A 21,611-nucleotide genomic window follows, 5' to 3' on the forward strand; every position below is an offset into this window, starting at 1 on the left:
TACTAAACGTCTATAGTTCCCCCGCGCACTACAACCAATCCTTCCACGCGATCCTCACTAAAGCCACGTCATTGGCACGAAACTCACCGCTCATTATAGCAGGTGATTTCAACGCCCCCCACACGTCGTGGGGTTACCCCATAAACAGGCCTAGCGGCAACAACCTCTCGCGCGCAATAGACGACCTGTCCCTCACCCTGGTGACGGACCACAGGTTCCCCACCAGATTGGGTACGTCGACGCAGCGCGATACTACGCCAGACCTCACGTTACTCCGAAATGTTGCAAACTACATATGGACGAACACGCAAGAGAACCTGGGCAGCGATCACTTCGTCATACGCACACAAATACCGAACACGACGGCCCCACCCCGATCTTTCACCCTCACAGACTGGGATACCTTCCGTAAGTTACGGAAGGAAGATACGAATACGTATGACTCCTTCGCGGAACTCCTCTCTGCGATAAAGGGCGACGTTACCAGAGCCACGAAAACCATAGAGACGGAACTGGAAGTCCCAAGGGTTGACCCTCACCTCGCACACTTACTCGAGGCCAAGGCTTCGATACTTGCGCGATGGAGAAAGCAGCGTCTCAACAGACGCCTGCGCAAACGCATCGCGATCCTCAACCGAGACATAGACGAATACTGTACGGAGCTCACAAGACTCCAATGGCACGAACTCTGTTCGGCAGTAGACGGCCGCATGCGGACAGGAGGTAAGTGGAACCTCCTGAAACGCATGTTAGACGACAGCCAAACGAAGGATAATCAAAGTCACGCGCTAGACCGACTTCTACACTCACATAAAGGGAAAGGGGGAACGGAAGAGTCCTTCTTGGAAGAAATTGCCAAACGGTATCTTCCGCTAGGCGTCGCTCACCCCAATGATTACCCGATCATAAAGTGCGAAACCACTCCCGAACTAGACGCTGCCTTCACGGAAGCAGAAGTCCGAGAGGCGCTACACAATCTAAACAGCAGGTCTGCTTCAGGACCCGACGGTGTAACCAACCGACTGTTGCGTAACCTAGACGACCAAGCCGTTACATTACTGACGAAAGACATCAACCACGTGTGGGAAACAGGAGAGGTACCAACGCAATGGCGCACTGCCACGGTGGTCCTCATACCAAAACCCGGCAAACCACTTAGCCTCGACAACTTACGACCCATCTCTCTTACGTCATGCGTGGGTAAAGTAGCCGAGCACGTAATTCAAAACCGAGTGTCACGCTACATTGAAGAACACGAACTCCTACCACACAACATGGTAGGGTTTCGACCCCACCTATCCACCCAAGACGTGATGTTACTCCTAAAGAGACAGATCTTCGACGTTAAAACAAGAGACGTTCGAGGCATCCTCGCCCTCGATCTCACGAAAGCATTCGATACCGTCTCGCACCGCTTCGTACTGGAGTCTGCGGCAGGCCTCGGCCTCGGCCAGAGATTTCAGGAGTACGTACGCTCCTTCCTAAAAGACAGAGAAGCCCGACTGCGAGTCTCGCACCTTAAGTCGGACCCCTACGCGCTGGGCTCCGTCGGAACACCACAAGGCTCAGTCATCTCTCCATTACTATTTAACATAGTGATGAAGGGACTTGCAGACAAACTACGACACATCCCAAACGTAAACTGCGCACTATACGCAGATGACATTACCATCTGGAGCCCGGGAGGCTCCCTGGGAGACATGGAGCAGGCATTACAGTCTGCCCTTGATGCCACGGAAGAGTACCTTCTAAACACAGGAATGAAACTATCTTCAAAGAAATCGGAACTATTACTATTTCGCAAGTCTTGCCAAGGAGTCCGCCACCTAACACCTCTAGACGAACTTCCGCTCGCACTACACACAAGAGACGGACAACAGATTCCGCGAGTCAACCACATACGCATTCTTGGGCTCCTAATCGAATCCACCGGATGCCACGGACTCACGATCAAACACTTGACCGCCAAAACCGAAAACATGATCAGACTCATCCACAGAGTCTCGGGGCGCAGGAAGGGTCTCCGCGAAGATAACCTTCTGCGCGTATACCACGCGTTCCTTATGAGTCACATTAATTACGTCGCCTCTGCCCACAACTGGACGAAACTAGAAAAGACGAAGCTAAACACACTCATGCGCAAAAGCATCAAACAGGTCTTGGGAATTCCACAAAGAGCAAGTACAGCAAAGGTTGACCAGCTAGGTATGCACAACAACATCGACGAAGTGATCGAGGCTCAGACTATGGCGCAAATACTCCGCCTATCCTCGTCCAAAGCCGGTAGGCTAATCCTAAATGACGCCAATGTCTCCCCGTCTCCCTATCTCGAGCACGCGGTTACCCTACCGAGCGAAATTAGAGACAAATACAAAGTCTCACCGTTTCCCAGAAACGTCCACCCACAACACAACGTGGGTAGGCGCCGGGCCCGCGCCCGCGCAATTCTCGACCGCATCGACGCGGATCGTGAAGCCACCGCATTTGTGGACGCAGCCCAGTACGGCAGCACATCCACTTTCGCAATAGCGGTCGTGGACGGCAACGGAACGCTACGATCATCCGCATCGGTCAAAACGAGCACCAGCGCTAAAGCGGAACAGATAGCCGTAGCCATTGCCATGGCAGACCCCACATTTACTTATGTCTTCACGGACTCGCGTGCCGCAATTCGGGCCTACGAATGCGGCAACGTATCTAAAGAAGCAGCGCGTATACTACTAGCGAGCTCAAAGGAGAGCAAACGGTGCCTCTCCTGGTTCCCCGCTCACATGGGGAAAGACATTCACCCGCAAAAAGCTAACCTCAATGAAACGGCCCACGACCGTGCGCGAGAACTTGCCCGCCGCGACGGTCCCACGGCCTACGAGGGGCTGGACATTCAGTTTAATGACCCGCTGCTCACTTACCAAGAGATCACCTCCCACTATCGGAAAGGCAGAACTAAATTCCCGCTCCCACACGCCGAACTCGAACGCGCGCAGGCGGCCGCGTTTCGAATGCTACAAACGGACTCGTATCCGTCCCGAGGCCTTCTAAGTCACTATAACTCAGAAATCCCGGCAAATTGCCCAGACTGCCCAGAACTTTATTGCTCACTCTCGCACATGCTATGGCAATGTACCGCGTTACCAAAGGGCCCTCTCTCCAGTGAGCCCGAATGGGAAGAAGCCCTCAAAAGCCCGGACCTCAAACTACAACTCAAGGCCGTCCAGAGGGCCCAAGAACTGGCGGAGCGTCACCACGTTCCCGTCCCGACTTGGGTGTCGCCTACGGTTTCTGCCGGAGGAGTTCCCCGCATGGGATCTCCAACGGATTGAAACTCCTCAGGACTTCAATAAAGTTCTTGACTGACTGACTGACTGTTACACAGCCTCTTGAGCAAAAGACTGTTCGACCTATTGTTCCGGGATTCTAACAAGTAAAATAATGTAGACAGTGGCGCAGCCAGAAATTTTGTTCCGGGGGGGGGGGGGGGGGGCGTGCAACGTTTTTCCATAACATTGCGGCTCGGCCTTCTTGTTATGGAATTTGTCGAGGGATCAAATACCTGAATAATAACTGCAGTGTCATTGCAAAATATGCTGCAAACGAACTTGAACGCTACGCACAGTGACAAGTAAATTATGTATTTTTTCGTGAAAGAATATACATGCATGTCCCAAAATTTGCACCCGAAATAACTGATATCAATGCTTCCATGTTTTTTGTCTATTTAAATATAAACTACATATCACACAAACTTTAGAACTATATCAGTTCGATACCAGTAAAGCAGTACATGCCGCTGACATGAAAAATGTAAAGGCCAGGAAATGAATATGTTGAGAGCAAATATTTTAATGAAACTTTGTCATTCAAGAACATTGTTTACATTTTTGTAAAGGTGCAACGGCCAGGGAAAGGTCTCAATGACGCTGTTCTTTGTTCCAATGTGTTGCGCAGGATCAGCTGTCACCGTCGGGTATTGTGAGTAATTGCATCGAAATTATAGTCGGAACAGAGAGCACATATAAAAGCATCCGATCTGCAGAATATATAAGCGCGAGTCAAATGGAAGTGAGCCGATGCGAATATATGACAAATGGTGTGCTTTATTTAAAAGTACTCTCCATGACCATTTAGACATTTGTCCCACTGACTGAAGAGTCGCGTGATTCAAGTCTCATGGAATACCTTGGGTCGCTGCTTCAGAAAGTCTGTAACTGACTGTTTTACGTCATCGTCCGACACGAACCTGGTACCCTTGACTGTTTATTTAGTTGCCCCAAAACGTGGAAGTCGCAAGGCGACAGGTCTGGGATGTATGCGGATGTTCCAGCGTTCCCCTCTTGAACTATACCAGTTTTGTGTTAAATACATCAGCGACGTGGGGGCAGGCATTGTCGTGGAGCGAGATGACCCCATTCGTCAAATTTCCACGTCGTTTGTTCTTGATGGCGACATGCAGCCGATCCGGCGTTCCACAATATCGGAAACGATTGATAGCTTCTCCAGGTTGAGCAAATTGGATCAGTAATGGCGCCTGACGATCGAACAAAAGAAGTCAACGGCACTTTTCCGGCGCGAATGACGACCTTTGTTTTCTCTTTGGAGTGGGGAATTCAGATGTTTCCACTGTAAGCTTTGCCATCGTGTTTCAGGCTCGTAGTAGTGGCACCATGATTTCTCCCCAGTTACGATTGCAGACAAGAAGTCGTCACCCTCACTGTAATACCGGATCAGATGAGTGGAGGCAGCGCCGAACCTCTCCGTCTTCTGGCGGTGGTTCAAAATCTTGGCCATCCATTGCGCACACAAGAGCCGATAACCGAGATGTTAAGAAATTATGCTGTGAACCGAACCGTGATTGATGTTCACACGCTCAGCCAGTTCATCGATGCTTATCCTCCGCTCTTGTATAATCAGCTCATCAACGTTTGCAGTTGCGTTGGGGGTGTTTGCACGGTGGCTTTGGCCCGGTCTTGGGTCATACTTGAAGCTTTCAGGTCCTTCTTTGAACCATTTGCTCCAATGGTTCACAGTGGCCAATGAAATACAATGTTCAACGTACACAGCAGCCGTACGGCGACTAATTTCTCTTTGGGAAACACCTTCAGCCCTCAAAAACCTCACGACACCACGCTGTTAAACTTTTTTAGCGTTCATTATGTCACACAACCTTGTTCAACGCAGTGTATGAGAGCATTAAAGAACATTTATCCTCACACCTGTGTGTAACTTTTGTAAATGAGAGATGCCTGTGTGCTACGCGCACGCATCGCAGATAATGAACCGAACCATTATTGCGTGGGATGGGTAGGCTCACTTTCATTTGACTCGCCCTTTTACATTAGATATTCGAAGATACAATGAAATATAAAATGCGATGATACAGCTTGATAGAGGGCAAAAAAGTGCCACTGGAAAGAAAAGTTCACTGCAAGTATACACAAAACCGCCCAACAGGATATTTAAATATAAGTTAAAGTATGCAATCAATCTACGTATCTAAGAAAAAGTCACTTAGTATAATGCGGCAAAGAAGGCAAATAAACATGCTGCGGAATCACAGATCACAAAATCCTAAGGCTCGCCCCACCCCTCGCTCCACTCCCCTCGATCCATCGCACGTGATGGAAGGCGGCGCGCATCCTCTCCACTTTTCTTCCTTGCGCATAGAAGACTGAGCCACCATCGTCGGCTCACCCATGTCACCTTTCCATTACGCTTTCACTCGCACATAGAGCATGCGGCACGCGGTCATGATGTTATCTCCATGGACTTCATACGGAACATGAGGGTGACGGTGACTACAGGAATGCGCCTGAGTGGCCGCATAATTGCTATGGCAATTATATAATAAATGTATCCGGCAACTGAAGCGTCCCGCGGCTCATCAAAATTCTGCAACAGAAGAAGTAAAATCGAACTTTCACCCTACGACAATTCGCTGCGCCGTAGCAATGTCTTTTTTTTCTTTTGTGGGGCGGGGGCACTGAAAGGAAAAAAAAAAAAACCGAAGGAAAGCGTGTTGGCCACAATCGAATGCCTACTTCGGGCCCCTAATGTGGCTACCGAAAAAATATCGAAGAAACCGTGAGGCGCTTGGTCCACAGAGAACTATTCGCAACTCCAAATGCGAAAACACCGGTGTACTTAGATTTAGGTGCAAAAGAACCCCACGTGGTCGAAATTTGCTGAGTCCTCCACTACAGCGTGCCTCATAATCAGAAAGTGGTTTTGGCGCGTAAAACCCCATAATTTTATTCGCAACTCCCTCACTTTCGACTGTCTCTGCGCTCGCCCGCCGACCCCGCGCCAGCTTAGGCCGCTGCATGAAGTTTCGCGTTTCATTCTTTACTGTTATCGGGAAGCGTGCGCTGCTATGCGTTGACCGGCGCGGGCAGTTTCATCAGTTTCGTGGTGCTCGATAGCTGCGTGCTTTTGCCCCGCGATGTTTAACCTGTTTCACGACTCCCACCGCTCGTGCATCGAGCTGTGGTGCACGAATACCTCAAAAACAAGCCCTGCAAGGTTGTTCCGGGTGCCTAAAGACAACAGGTGAGCTCGCAGACACAAGGACATAAGAAGACGCATGTACACAAGCATGGCCCTCTCTATGTGTGTGCTCCATGAGTCTCCGGACGTCGCTGCGCCTTGATTGTGCTACACTTCCCTCTTACCGGTAGAGAAAGCTGACAAATAGATGTTCCTCGTCATTGTCACCTGGTCTATGACTTGTTTTTATGTGCAAAGTCTCATTCTGCAACTTCAGTGACTGGCCCAGCTTTCCATTCCGCTCTCACTGCTTTTTCTGTGTGTCACCGTTCTACAAGCGTACTAACAGCTCGAAAATCACTGTTCTTGTTTATGTATCATCTCAGTAGTTGCCGATGGGAATACTGCGTGAACGACCTTCATGTGTAGGGATGATACGCTTTCTTTTTTGTCTGGAAAGCATGAGCATTGCAAGTGTCCTATATATGCGGATTTTTGCAGTTCGTGTTTCTTACAAAAAGGACTGCCCGGTAGGCATGGCTTAGTGCCTTAAGTGACGTAATTTTATGGCTAAGCATTGCATTCGGGGGGAAAGAAAAGTCTTGTTGTTGGCTTATTTCCCCTGGTCATTGAGTGAAGAATAGGCCTTTCTGCGAATGTTTTCTAGCTGCTGCTGCAAAAGCTGACTACCTGCTGTGCCCCCTTGCCACCGTTACTCAAGTTGTGGCCAAGTGAAAAATAATGTGATAATGTGTACTTCCGTTTTTAGTACAATGTTATTTTTGATCGGCCATGTCTTTTTCATGTTGTTCAGTAGTTATAAATATGTGAATTATTTTACGTACTTTTGTGCAGGTTTATAAGTAAGCTCTTGCTTTTTCTTTGTTTTTTGTATAGCTGTCAATAAAACAATCTTAGCATTTTATTCTGTTTTTAGGCATATTGCGTGTCATCGTATTTGGCATTACCGGTGAATTTTCTTTCTTTAGTTGTCATGACTATGTCATACACGTCGTCCAGTTTTGTGCAATGTTTCAATGAGTATACCAGAAGCTCTCAGTGAGCATATCAGAAGCTCTTATGCACTTTGGTCTTCAGGGCATTATATAAAAATCTTTTATATGTGTGTACATGAAACGGCCTTTGCGTTTCCTTGAGCTTTATTTTTTTGTTATTTCACTGTCTGGGAACTTTTGTGTTGTTTAGAGGTCATGTCATGTCATGCATTTTTCACTTTTGTTAATTTTTGAGCGTGTATCATACCAAGCTATGCGAAAATCTTTTCAAAACCGAAGTGAATAAAAGGAGGCCAAAGATCTGTTGTGTTGGAAGTGGAATTTATGTATGTTCTGGCATATGCTGGCGTACTCAAAGTATGGACAAGACTGCGTGCGTGCTAACGCATACAGAACCCACGGCACACCACGCGCCAGTTCACAAACAATGCCTGGGGTAGCGCGCGCTTGCGATTAAAAAAAAAAAAACGCGCCGCGGACAGGCAAAAAGAAAGCAAAAGTGAAGGTGCGCGGGGCATGGGGAAGGGTGGAGTGGGAATGGGTCGTCATCAAAAAAAAAAAAACAAAACAAAAAAAGGAAGGACGCTTGGGTGATGAGGCGCCGCTCCGCTGCTGTTGCTGTTGCCACGACAACGTAAACAAGCGTGTGTGCCGCCATTTCGCCAAAGTATCGCCCTCCTCCAAGGGCCATAACTGAAGGCGACCTTGGCACTAGCGTTTAAAAAGCGTCTGCTTAAAAACAGCCAATGGCAGCCATGCGGAGATTCACCCGTGGGGCTTCACTGCCTGCCTACGCGGCCACTTCAGTAGTTTTTTTAGTTTCTTCGAATCTTCACTGTTAGAATAACCAGTCTCCAGCATGTGAAACAAATGCATACATCATCGCCACATGTGGCCGTGCTTCGTCTTAGGACGGGTATCAGTGGTCTTCTAGTCATCTAGGAAAGCCAAATCCTGAGTAACCTTCCTCAAATTAGGCTACCTCGTAAACGGTGCAGAAGCATTCCGGTGCATACGACTAGCCCCCTCTAATATGTATATGTGTGTATATATATATATATATATATATAAACGAGAAGAAAGGGGGTTAACCGAGGGACCCGATAATTATTAGTCATATGCTGTTGCGTGCGTGCTTGGTGTCAGTGTTTGTTGGCTTCTCATTATATGACTAATATATATATATATATATATATATATATATATATATATATATATATATATATATATATATATATATATATATATATATATATATATATTACGGTGTTACAAAGAGCACGGGCTCTTTTCTTTTTTTTTACAGCTCCGGGTGCACCGATGAACATTGTGCGACAGTCGCCGTGGCGTATAAAATAGGATAATGCACGACAACTGGCCGTAACCATCCTTGAACCAGTGTCTTGGAACTCCAGTCCAGCCGGCTTCCGTCTGCGATGGGGACCCAATGAACAAAGCAACGAATCGGATACAGATTTCGATTTGCCTCTCCATGCAATGGGGCGCAAGAAGGATTTGAACGTCACGCTGTCTTTGAAGCCTGGACATGAATACACGCTATTTGCGAGCGCACGTGGGGTCGGGGACTTCGGGGAAGTCCTCATAGGCCCCGAAACGTCGGTGACAATGGAAACTACTCCACTGGGTGAATCAATGGGAAACATGTCTGTAATAAATTAAGGACTAGTAAATTGGCTAAAATGAAATCACTAGGGAGATTCCTGGAGGGTACTGCAGTTTGAGTAAAGCGAAGTATACCTGAAGACAAATTGCAGCGCACACATTAAGCTGTCACGTAACAACACCTAGTCGGAATGACCAGAAACTTGTGTTCGCGACTTAAGGTTACAAGTATGTCACGCAATTCATGTCTTGAGCCTAATATTCTTATAGCTTTCGTGCATGACAACTATCTCTACATAGCAAAGCAGTTTTTTTCCAAAGCATAACATGGTGTTGGTTTGAACTCCTTTCTTAACGACATAAAAGCATCTCAGGAATGAGTTATTCTTTCTGTTGATAGGGCTAATCCTCGCAGATGTTTCTATCTTGTTCTTCATCCACTGATAGTGCAAACAATCTATCCGGAATTGTTGCAGCTCAAACTTCAGACCATGCTACAGCATTGACTGGAAGATTGGAACACCATGCTCAGCGTGATAATGACCTACAAAGTCAGCTCGTTTCGCATGTCCGCAAGGTATGCCGCGGCTTAGAAGAGGCCTTAATAACAGAAACAAATGAACTTCGCAGGCCATTTAACATAATTAAAACGCGTATTTTCAGATTTAACCGGCATTCGTGCCTGTGGTTCAGCAGTCATTCACCAGTAATTATTACCATGTTGAGCTTGCACGGTGCATTACACAATCCTCCAGAATATCCTTTTCACTGAGTGGATGGCTTTCTATTAGGCCCAGTATCTCTTGTTAGCACGAATTAACAAGCCCTTGAGCGAAAAAGAATGCCTGTGGATAAAGGTACGTCCAACGTATCCCTTCAATATTTAAATGTAGTAGCATTCTTGGCATAGTACGACCACCTTTCTTTTCATGTATCTAGCTAATGCTCAAAAATATAGGCTGGTCCTGGAGATAGTGCAGTGTAAATGTGTTGGCTGATCCCAAGGTTGCGCATTTTATAAATGTGGGTCCTTGGTGTGAATATGTACCACTGGGTATGTGGCACTGAACATGTTTGATGACAGCTACGTATGTGCCTTTGCAGCTGCTGGGTATGCGCGACTGGTTATGTGCCGCTCTTCCATGAAGCTCTTTGTCGCCAAATGTGTCACTTTGTATGTGCCACTGGGTGTTCGCGGACTTAACGGTGGCACCGCCAGAAGGCGCAGCGTGTACAGAGGGAAGTGCGCTAGAGGAGCTCGGCTGCAGTACACGCCTCATACACGACGCGTTTCCGTTATTCACGCACCTGAATAGTCACCGCAGATGAGTTCTGTCGGAATATTTTTTTTACAGGGGCGTTAGGTGAATGGGGAAATTTTTTTACGAACCTGCGCCTGACTTATCTCGCTGGTTTCGGCATGTTTTACGTTCGTATGCGGCGGGCATAAACATGTAGAACAGCTAAATACGCGTTTCCTTCTTTGAACGAGTACACTCTGTGTGTTGTAGTGCAGATCTCCTGAGTAAAGCGCGAGACACACGGTGCGATTTTGCGTGTCATCCGTCATACGGCGCGTCGTGTCCGACTTGCCGGATACGATGATTCGGGAAACATGTTACGAATGAGCGAGCGACGCGTAGGTCCGCCCAGAGCCTGGCGCCCCAGCATGGGCGCTCAGAATACTGCGTAACTTCGCACAGAAAGTGAAAGCAGACGTGTCTGCGCAGCTCTCCCCTTTTAAACAAACGATGGCAATTAGCTCCATCAAAACAAATCTACACAATTAATCTAGGGCTGTTTGATAAACTAGTCCATAGAAATGGCTGGGATAGATTTTTATTTACTGTGTCACCGGGAAATATGCATCGTGAATTTGTAGCTGCGCTTGATTATTTTAGGCAGGCGGCAACACGTGTTGTCAAAATTAGGAAACGTAACTTGAGCCAGCGAATGGATGACCAGCGAAATCCTAACCGCTATAAAGGAAAAAGACTTGCTGTGGACTACGGCCAAGCGCTCGTCAAACTGCGATGACACGAGCTTAAAATATAAATGTGTCAGAAACAAGATAAATGCAATGATTAGATTTACGGAACGCACATACTTATGCTATCTTCGACTGGTCGCTTCCATCCCCCGAAGCAGAGTCGGGCAGATCCGGCGTTCACCGAGCTCAGAGGTAGAGGACGAGCGCGCAAGCCGAACGTGCGACTCGCTCTAGGAGGAGGCAATGGCAGATGCTAAACCACGTGACTACTACCAACGTCCGATGTTTCGCTTATAGAAAGCTCCCGGCGCTGCCGGGAAAACCGGCGGACGCGCCGGCTGGACGAGCGTTCGTCGCAGTGGCCTAGGTTGCCTAGGTTACGGTGGGCCGTCGCCAACAGCAGCGACGCGGCTCTGCGATGACGTTTCAATTTCGACGACTGCTCCGACGACAGGGCTCGGAGCGCCTCAGAGCGCTCGAAGGTGGAGGAGAGCAATCGAGAAGAACCAGCCGAACGCAGGGCGGGCACCCTCTTTCAACCAGCCGAAGACAACGCCGCTCGCGAGAGCGCTCCAGAGCGCTCAGAAACGACCAGTCGAAGATAGCATTAGGAATAAACTTCAAGAAGCCCTATCTGACATAAACACGTAATCTCTTATCAACAATCTTAGAGGCGGTAACATTTCAACGCCTAAACCACGTCTTTTGTCTTATTTTTCTGCAGATGATGAAACTCTGGCAAACTTATTTAATCAGTCATTTTCAAGTATCTCAGGACTGAGAAACGGCGTCCATTTGTGTGCACTTTAACCGATAGTTTGCTAGATACAGCATATGTTCCCTTACTCTTCCATGATGAATTGATGTACATTGTTTTTAATCTTAAGATTAATAAATCACCAGGCTTTTACAAAATATCTGTCAGTGAACTCCAGAGGAATTTCGACGCAATTAAACATGTATTGCTATCTCTTCTAAACTTTATTTTGGATGCTGGTGTGATTACAGTTGAAATGAAAACCATAATAATAATTCCACTTCATATGCAAGGTGCACGCAATAATATTGAAAATTACAGACCTATTTCGATAATCCCCCGTATAGCTCAAATATTAGAGAAACATGTGGTTTTTACGATAACACATTTTCTAGATAAGCATAGTGTACTATCATCAAATCAGTACGGATTCGTGCAGTGGAAGGGCACGTAAGCACTGTTATGTTTCTTTGATCTATTAAATTCCACAATAGATTGCAACCGGGTATCTTGCGCTCTCTTTGTGGATGCCTCTAAGGTATTTGACAGTGTTTGTCATGATATTTTGTTACAGAAACTGTCTCTGCGTGGCCTTCGTGTATTATTCTTGAATCTATTAACTTTCTGCAGGATAGACAACAGTGAGTAAAAGTGGGTAATAGGTTAAACGCTCTTACATGTATTTATTCTGGAGTCCTTCAGATCTCAATATTAAGTCCCCTGCTCTTGAAAACTTGTGTGAACGCCTCGTTAGATATAGTAGGTGATTATATATACCAACACGCCGATGATACAGTTCTTGTATCCTGTGCAACTAATCTCTCCGATGCAATTAGTTCCTTACAGAATAAGGTAACCAAAGCTATGCACTGGTTCGCGGCAAATTTAATAAGCGTCAACCTTTCTAAAACGCAATTTCTATGCTTTCATTAACCCCATGAAAAAAATACTGCCTTTGAAACCATTATTCTTACAGAGATATGACTGTTATACATGTAAATGTCAACCAGTTAAATACGCATCTTCTGTTAAGTATCTTGAATTACGTTTTGACTGGAATCTTTTATGGAACTCGCACTTGCCCCCACATCTGTAACAGGTTTCGCGCGGTCTCGCATGTATTATTCAGCATGCGATGTCTTATGCCAATCACCGTGCAAAAAAATTATTGTGAATGCTTCAGGCTAGTTTGCTACATTATGGCTTAACTGTTTATGGTCACGGTACCCTTAGATGGTGCTCAAGAATTAAATAAATTTCACGTTCACTGTTGTCGATACTGGCTTACGATATATGTCCAAGGAAAGATACAGATGTGTTCAAGTTGTTGAATTTGTCAAACTTCACTTCCCTGATTGTCGAAAGTGTTGTAGTAAAACACTTCTGCAATAGTAATATTAAGATACGGTATACACCATCCCGTTCCCTTTGACCGAAAGAACTGTATGTGATCTCCAAGACGGCAACAAAGTGTGGAAGAAGAACGCGGCAATATTAGGTTCCAGCCATATTTAATAAATTACCAGCACCTGTGTTAGAAGCTAACACAAGACGTGCGATCCAGAAATTACTCAGGATTTCCGAAGTTTAAAAGAACATTTTTGTATAACTTCTTCAATATTTCGTTCCGACCCGCTAATAGCTAACTCCGCTAATAACCATGTGCAATTTTCTGTGACCTGCCTATCAGGCACTGCCAGTCAAGCCCTCTGAGGCTTTGGAAGCCCTCCTACCTGTATGTTGTTTTTCTTAAAACAGAATAAAAATTGCATTGTATTGTATTACTTCGCGGCTATAAATGGTCCACATGTCTGTGTTATCTATACGATGTCATATTCCTTTCATCAGCTTTCACGAGTCATCTAACGCGTCTATCGCCTGTTCTTGCTATTTTCCGAAGCATTGGCCTGCAAATGAACTCATCCGATTGCCACTTTGGACGTCGTCAAATTACCGTTCTTGGCCAACTCGTCAGTGCCGCTGACGTTCAACCTGACTTTCACAAGATTCGCTCTGTCCAGAACTTTCCTGTTACGTCTTCCGCCGCAGACGTAAGAAGCTTTGTTGGGCTATGCTCGTATTTACGGGGTTTTATGAAGCATTTCATCGAAACCGCTTGCCCATTCACCGATTACTTAAGAAGGACGTTCCTTTTACATGGCGCTTTGCCCAAACCCAATTCTTCTCCGCTCTCGTACGATTGCTCACCGCTCCCCTATTGCTGGCTCATTATGATCCATCTGCCGCCACTGAACTTAACAGGGACGCCAGTGACCACGGAGTTGGGGCAGTACATGTTCAACGACAGCGTAACGCAGAGCGCGTAATTGTATAAACCAGCCACCGCCTGTCACCTGCCGAGAGGAATTTTCCAGTTACCGAATGGGAGTGCCTGGCGTTAGTTCGGGCAGTTGCCAAATTCCGCTCCTACTTGTATAGCCACACATTTTCCGTGGTTATCTATCACGACGCCTTGTGCTGGCTCTCCTCACTTAAAGACCCCACTGGCCAATAGGGTAGATGGGCGCTACGGCTCCAAAAATGCACACTCGCTTTTTTATACAAGTCAGGCCATTTGCACTAGAACGCCAACTGCCACTGCCGTCAACCTATCAACTGCCCTGAATATGATGCGCATGGCACCGACTCTTGCGTACTGGCCATTTCTGATCTGCACGACATCCGCACTGAACAACGACGTGATGACTGCTTGCATGTTCTCATCGATCGTCTCAATTCTAGACATTCGGGGCCCACGCTGCGCATGTTTGTACTCCGCGACGACGTTCTCTACCGTCGCAGCTTACGCCCTGAAGGACCAGAATTTTAGCTTGTTGTACCACGCCATCTCCGGACGTCCGTTCTTGAGCAGTCGCATGGCGCGCCTGCTGCCGGTCACCTTGGCGTTTCGCGTACTTACGACCGTGTACGGTGCTGCTTTCACTGACCAGGGCTGCACCGCTCTGTGCACCGCTACGTTGCAGCCGGTACACTTTGTCAGCTCCGCAAAAAAACAGCTGGGCTGCCCGCTGGACGCCTTCACCCCATCGATGTGCCCTCACAACCATTCTTTCGCGTCGGTCTCGATCTTCTCAGCCCTTTTCCAACGTCGAAATCTGGCAATAAGTGGGTAATTGTCGTTACTGATTACGGGTCCCGGTACGCGATCACGCGAGCTCTGCGCACAAGCTGTGCAATAGAGGTGGCTGATTTACTTTTACATGACGTCATCCTCCATCAAAGCGCACCCCGGAATCACCTCACTCATCGCGGCCGCACCTTCTTGCCCCGAGTAGTTGAAGACCTACCTCACTCCTGTTCTGCCGAGCACAAGCTTTTCACCACCTACCACCCGAAGACCAACGGACTGACGGAGCAGCTCAATCGCTTGTTGACAGAAGGGATGTCTATGTACGTTTCTGACGGCCACAGTGATTGGGCAGCACGTTACCCTTTGTCACTTTCCCCTATAATTCCTCCCATCACGAGACCGCTGGCTTTTCGCCCCTTTACCTTCTGTTCGGCCACCGCCCTTCTTTGCCCTTTGACACCCTGCTTCCTTCCACGACGAGCACTCTCAGTGAATATGCTCAAGACGCCTTCACCCGGGCTCACACGGCACGCCAGATTACCAGCTCCCGGCTCACTGTCTCAGGCCGCCCAGAAGATCCGGTATGACAGCTGACATCGGTACGTTCGATTAGCTCCTGGCTCCGTTGACCTCCCATGGACACCATGTCACCGCGTCGGCTTCTCTGAAAAGCTGCTGCAGCACTAAACAGGGCTGCGATATTGCATCAGCTTTGGATGTGAACTACGAGATTGCTCCGCTGGACTCGCATGTCCCCACGGACGTTGTGCATGTGTCCCGGCTCAAGTCTTACTTTGCCACTGTTCACATCCCTTACATTTAGCGCCGAGACGGCGCCTTTATAGGCGGGGCTTACGTTACGGCGCTACCAAGAGTCGCACCAGTTAGAAGGCGATTTGATGTGTAGAGGTAGAATCGCTCTCGACAGCCTTCATGTTTATGCATCGTTGTCTCTCGTGTAAATATTGTAAATACATCTTTATATGCGATTTCTGCAGCGTAACAATATTATTGTAGATTTAAAAATTAAGGAACGAAGCTTTGCGCTACAACTTCGATAGTATCATATGATGCAAGTTTCGCTCACGTTTGGTGACGTAGAGCCCTATAACGTAAAACTATTCCCATATGTTTTTATTCCAATCTCCTGACGTGAAATTTGCGTAACCGCCGATGCAAACATCGGGTGGTCACCCGCAGGGTTGCCTTAACAGAACCAATCAAACGCCCTCCTCGTTCATAGGACGTTACTTTTTGCTTGAAAAACGAATAACACTGCCTACACTGAGCGGCTTGTCTTATCTAATGGGCTCACAAGAGGCGAGGAGCACGCTCAAGGGGAGATGGACTCGATGGGGCCGAGTCACTGCACTGAAAATTGGTAACCGGATGAAAAGTGTGATGCCGGTGTATGTGATTGGACTGCTTTCCCTTACTTAGCTTACGGAGGCTCGTCGACAATCGCGGCGGCATGCAACGGAAGCTTAAGAATGACGCTAAAACAGATTCTTAGCAAAGAAGAAAGAATAGTTGTCAGAACGAGGTCGTAAACGTGCCCAAAGTGCTCGAAAACGTTACGCGGCCGCGCAAAAAGTTTTATTACACGCAAATAAACCCATGCTCTCCGGCAAGTGCGAGTAGCCAGTGCATGAGCGATCGGCGGCAGCCATCTTTTATTCCTTTCGGAACAGAGCAGCCTGCGGCTACTCAGAAGAAAATTGAGTTTTGTTTGGCATATTATAGCATCTTTAATGCGTACACATCACTTTGACGTGTTGAGTTTTTGCAGTTTTGTGATGCCGCGTGACAGGCAGGTGAAGTGGGTGCAGCCCGAGAACTTTTGGCCAATAGCCGAGGGCTAATGGCGAAAAGGCGTCGAATCATAAATAATTATTTTCCCTTTGTATGGTAAAATCATACATAATCAGTGTGTACACGCCATATCAGATGGGGAGCTATCGCGGTTTTCGTGGCGTTGCGTGTCAGAAAGGTGAAGGGGGGGTGGTGAGTGAGTGAGTGAGTGAAACCACTTTATTTGGCCCACTATGACATAAGCAAACTCAACGTCACCCAGCTAGGCCCACTCGGGGACTATCAGGTGAAACCTGACGGTCCTCTCGCGAGCCCTCTGGACTGCCAGGATTTGGGAGGTCTGATCCTGGGCCCTAATTAGCCTCATCATTTCCTCTTGGGTTAAAGGGAGACCGGCAGAGGCGCAGCCCCACAGGACATGTTCGAAGTCCGCATGGTCCAAAAAAGTTTTTGATCAATCGCAGAGGGCTGATTGCAGAATTGGAGCAGAAGAGTTTGGAATAGTTTTACGTTATAGAGCCCGTACAGTCCGACTTGGTTGAAAAGATGTTTGGCGATCATGGCATTGTCGTCATCATGTGATGCATATTGTTATTTGATCGCACTCGGGAACTGACGAGGCAGACAGTCCGAAGAAGTGCTGCTTCTTAGCTGCGTAGAAACCTTTGTGAAAATTGGGACCTCTGTTGTTTATTTATTTATTTAACCATACCGCAGGCCAATTTTTTGGCCCTAGCAGGAGCGGCATTTTCGGAATGACAAACAGTATATAACAGCAATAAATTCGCAAACAGCAAAAGGGGCAAAAGCAACAGCGCTAACACAATGAAGCAATTCTAAAAAAAAAGAAACCATAACAGACAGAACAGAACTAAACCAGCAGCAAATACCTACATTTATACAATTGCAAGTATCTATTGCTCACAAAAGAAACGTTCCAGTTTTCCCGAAAAGTCTTCGGCCTTGGTAACACTTGGCGGCATCTCATTCCCCTCTTTAAATGTTCTAGGGAAAAAAAACTGCATTTGTAAAAATTAGTTTTCGCAAAAATAAGTCTCAGTGAATGTTCTGCTGTGTGCCTTGTTTTCCTAGTAGCAGCAGGTTGAACATAACTTGATTCAGATAGGGCAATTTTTCCGGACATAAAATTGTGAAGTAACAAAAGTCTGTTTATTTTTCTACGTATCTCCAATGTTTTAATGTTATTACGTTTCATCAGAGACGATGGTGAATCCATCCTTCTATATTTTCTGAATATAAACCGTACAGCCTTTCTTTGAACACCCTCAAGTTTTATTATATCCGTCTTAACATGTGGGTCTCACAGCGCAGACGCGTACTCTAACTTCGGCCTACCACATGCGTTATAAGCTAGAAGCCGAGCACTTACAGGAGCATTTCTAAGTTTCCTCTCAAGAAAGCAAAGCTTTTGAAAAGCTGACGCACAGATATCTGAAATGTGCACAACCCATGCAAGATTACTGGTAGGAGTTACCCCCAGGTACTTATATTTATTAACCTCCTTTATAATGCTGCCGTTAATGTGGTAAGTGAAGGTACTCGGACACTTTTTCCTTGCTACACGTAGAAGAACAGTTTTTTCCCTATTCAGTTCCATGCCCCAGTTGTCACACCAGTCGTGAATTGCCAGAACAGTTGCTTGTAAAGAGGCGTGGTCATTTGCATTCGAGATTGCTTTACAAACCACACAATCATCAGCAAATAATCTGATTGAGACATCCATTGGTATTACCTTCGTTAAATCATTTATATAAATTAAGAACAACAATGGCCCTAACCCACTCCCATGTGTAACCCCCGAGGTAACTGGCAGCACACCGAAAGAAACATCCTGCACTTGTACAAACTGTTGCCTATGATTAAGGTACGCGGAAATCCACCTAACAACAAAGAGTTGAAGTCCAATGCTCTCCAACCTAAACAATAATTTATTATGCGGTACCTTGTCAAATGCCTTGCAAAAGTCCATAAGCAATACATTTACTTGGCCAGTCATGTCAAGAACACTAAACAAATTATGCAATGTCGATACTAGCTGTGTAACTGTTGACATACCCTTTCTGAACCCGTGCTGATGAACCGATAAAACTTTATGTTCGGAGAGGAAGCCTTGTATGTGCTTAGCAATCACATGCTCTAACATCTTACAGCATAGACTGGTCATTGAGACAGGGTGGTAGTTAGAAGGCAGAAGACGGCTGCCCTTTTTGTGTGTGGGAACGACTCGCGCCAAACGCCAATCATCAGGTATTTCGCCCATTCCTAGTGAAAAGTAAAAGAGCTCTGTTAGGTACCAAGAAATTTGTTCGGCATATCGCCTCAAAAATAGGTTCGGGACACCGTCCGGGCCAGTAGCTTTACGCACATCAACATTTAAAATCAATGCCAAAACCCCTTCACGCGTTACCCGAATGACCTGCGGGAGGTCCGATGCGGTGGTTCGTGGCTCATATTCTTCATGCTCAAAAAATACACTCTGAAAGTACTCGTTAAAGGTCTCCGCTATGCTAGAGGGATCTGTCTGAATGACACCATCGGCACTCAATTTGGACACTTCGACTTCTGTGTTTCCTAAGTAGCGCCAGAACTTAGAAGGATCGTTTTTAATGAACTCCGCAAAGCTGTTGTTGAAAAAAATATTCCTAGCTTGCCTAACTTTCCATAACAAATCATCTTTAAGGTGTCTGAACTGCTTGGATTCTCTTTTACGTTTCTTCCTCCATCGTTTTAATTTTCTTTTACTCTGAATTATTCCTCTGGTGATTCATGGATTTAATCTACACTGACGGAGCGCTTTTAGTGGCACAAATTTTTCGATACAATGGTGAACAACATTACGAATGCTCTTCCATGCTGCCTCTATATTACTTATAGGACCGCATAGATGAGTACCCAAATAGTCTATTATGGCCACATCATCCTCCCGAGCGAAATCCTTGATAACTTGTATCACAGAAGCATTTTTTGCCTATCAGTGTCTTTAATCCATGAGTGAAAAATTAACTTGTGGTCTGAAATACCCTCCTTAACTAGCAGAGTGCCTCCGCCGAAAATGTCACTGATAAATAAAAGATCTAGGACTGCTTTTCCTCTTGTGTTTACTTTCACGACTTGCTCAAGGTTCAGGGAAAGCATAATGTCCAATATGAAGTCTCCAGGGATGGAGCAACCATAATGAAGCTCTTGCCAATTAATGAAGGGCAAATTAATATCACCGGTTATTATGATAATTTGTCCCTGAAATTGTAGCGCGTGATCGTACAATTGGGTCAAATACAAGTCATCAGTATCGGGAGGGCGGTAAACAGCGACAAGAACAAACGTAATATAAAAAACTCGACTCTCAAAAACAGGCTTTCGTGGTTATCAATCTGGTCAAGTACTTGTACGTTGACCCCTTTTCGAGCAATGACAGCTACGCCGCCACCATGTGAGCCTCTATCCCGTCTGTACAGCTGATAGGCCGGCGAAAGAGCTTCATCGTCTCGAATAAACTCATTCAGCCAAGTTTCTGTTATGACGCAGACATGTGGATCATACATTAGCAACAAATCTTCAAGTTTATTTAATTTATTCACAACACTTCGAGAATTCAGTAACATAACGGCTAATAGCTCCGAGAGATTTGAAAGCGTCGTTTCTCCTGACACCAGTCTATTCTGACAATATCGGAGTCGTTTAGTTTGGATGGGCTCTCCCCACCAAGCAGCACGTGCTACGGTGGGGTGATGAGCCACAGCTAGGCGTCTGGTCACGGCCGTCTGGCGTTCAGCGATCGGGCAGTGACGAGACTCTCCCTGTGTTCATAACTATCCGCCAACTTCATATTTGATGCCCTTAATGCGCATCCCCCCTCCTTGAATTCGTCACTCTAGTCCCCTTCTTAACATTCTTTTCCGTTAGTCACTGTCACACTCTTCGGTTTGTTGAACGGCGCAGTGGCCGCCAACATTCCTATATTTCTGTTTCCGTATCAAGCTTTTCTGGACACAAGGGTTTAGTTCGCGTGAGTGCCACCACGTGGCGTACTGACCTTAAACTTTTCAAACTTCCCGCGGCGACGCGTGATGACGTCAACCCAAAAAATTAGTGATTAGCCACAGGGCCAGCGGCTTATCTGCAGACACCACTCCCGGCCGAACTCGGGAATGGGCAAGTGCGCTACCGAGTTCTCAAAGCTCATCGGGTCGTCTCCATAGTTCGTCTCCCTGCCGTACTACTCCAGTCTGCTCGACGTGAACATCGCGGTGCCTGGCGTCGCATCAAAGCGCCGAACTGCGGTGTGCGCCATGAAACAGGAGACCGCCTCCCTACTACACGAGCGACTGGCAGGACGACTTCTCGTCTACACCGATGCCTCGGTGACGCCGGGCGGGTCTGGTGCTGCGGCTTGCACGGCACCGGACATCTCCGAAACGCGCCAGTGCCGACTGCGCTTTGCCGCGTCATCGACAGTGGCCGAACCCGCCGCCGTCGATCTCGCTGGCGACCTCCTTTTTGAACATCCGAACATTGTGTCAGCGGCCATTCTCACTGACTTTCGTGCGGCTCTTTGCATGCTGGCCAGAACTACGCCGGAGTGCGCCTTGTTGTTCGAGTTGGCTGCAAGCTGCGACACATCGTGAATCAAGGCTGCGACCTGGCGCTTCAGTGGATACCCGCACTCATCGGATTGCCAGGCAACGAGGAGGCTGATTCCCTCGCCAAGGTGGCGCACGGTGAGCGCTGTCCCCTCACCCACTTGGTGACGAGCTTCGACACGGCCAAGACAGCGGTTCTGCGCAGCCTCACTGCGCAACATGCCGATCGGCGCGTCGCGGC

The 21,611-nt window shown here is 47.1% G+C and overlaps 1 protein-coding gene across 1 annotated transcript in view; it reads left to right on the forward strand.

Moving 5' to 3' along the window:
• Window positions 1-8,802: 8,802 nt before the first annotated feature.
• LOC135912965 (neural cell adhesion molecule L1-like) overlaps window positions 8,803-21,611 on the forward strand; it is a 36,545-nt gene continuing 23,736 nt past the window's right edge. The window contains exon 1 of the mRNA XM_065445584.2: window positions 8,803-9,141. Coding sequence (XP_065301656.1) covers window positions 8,994-9,141 — 148 coding nt within the window. The 5' untranslated portion in view covers window positions 8,803-8,993. The remainder of the gene's footprint in view (window positions 9,142-21,611) is intronic.

This window comes from Dermacentor albipictus, unplaced genomic scaffold, assembly GCF_038994185.2.
Source record: "Dermacentor albipictus isolate Rhodes 1998 colony unplaced genomic scaffold, USDA_Dalb.pri_finalv2 scaffold_13, whole genome shotgun sequence".
NCBI classification, from domain to species: Eukaryota; Metazoa; Arthropoda; class Arachnida; order Ixodida; family Ixodidae; genus Dermacentor; species Dermacentor albipictus.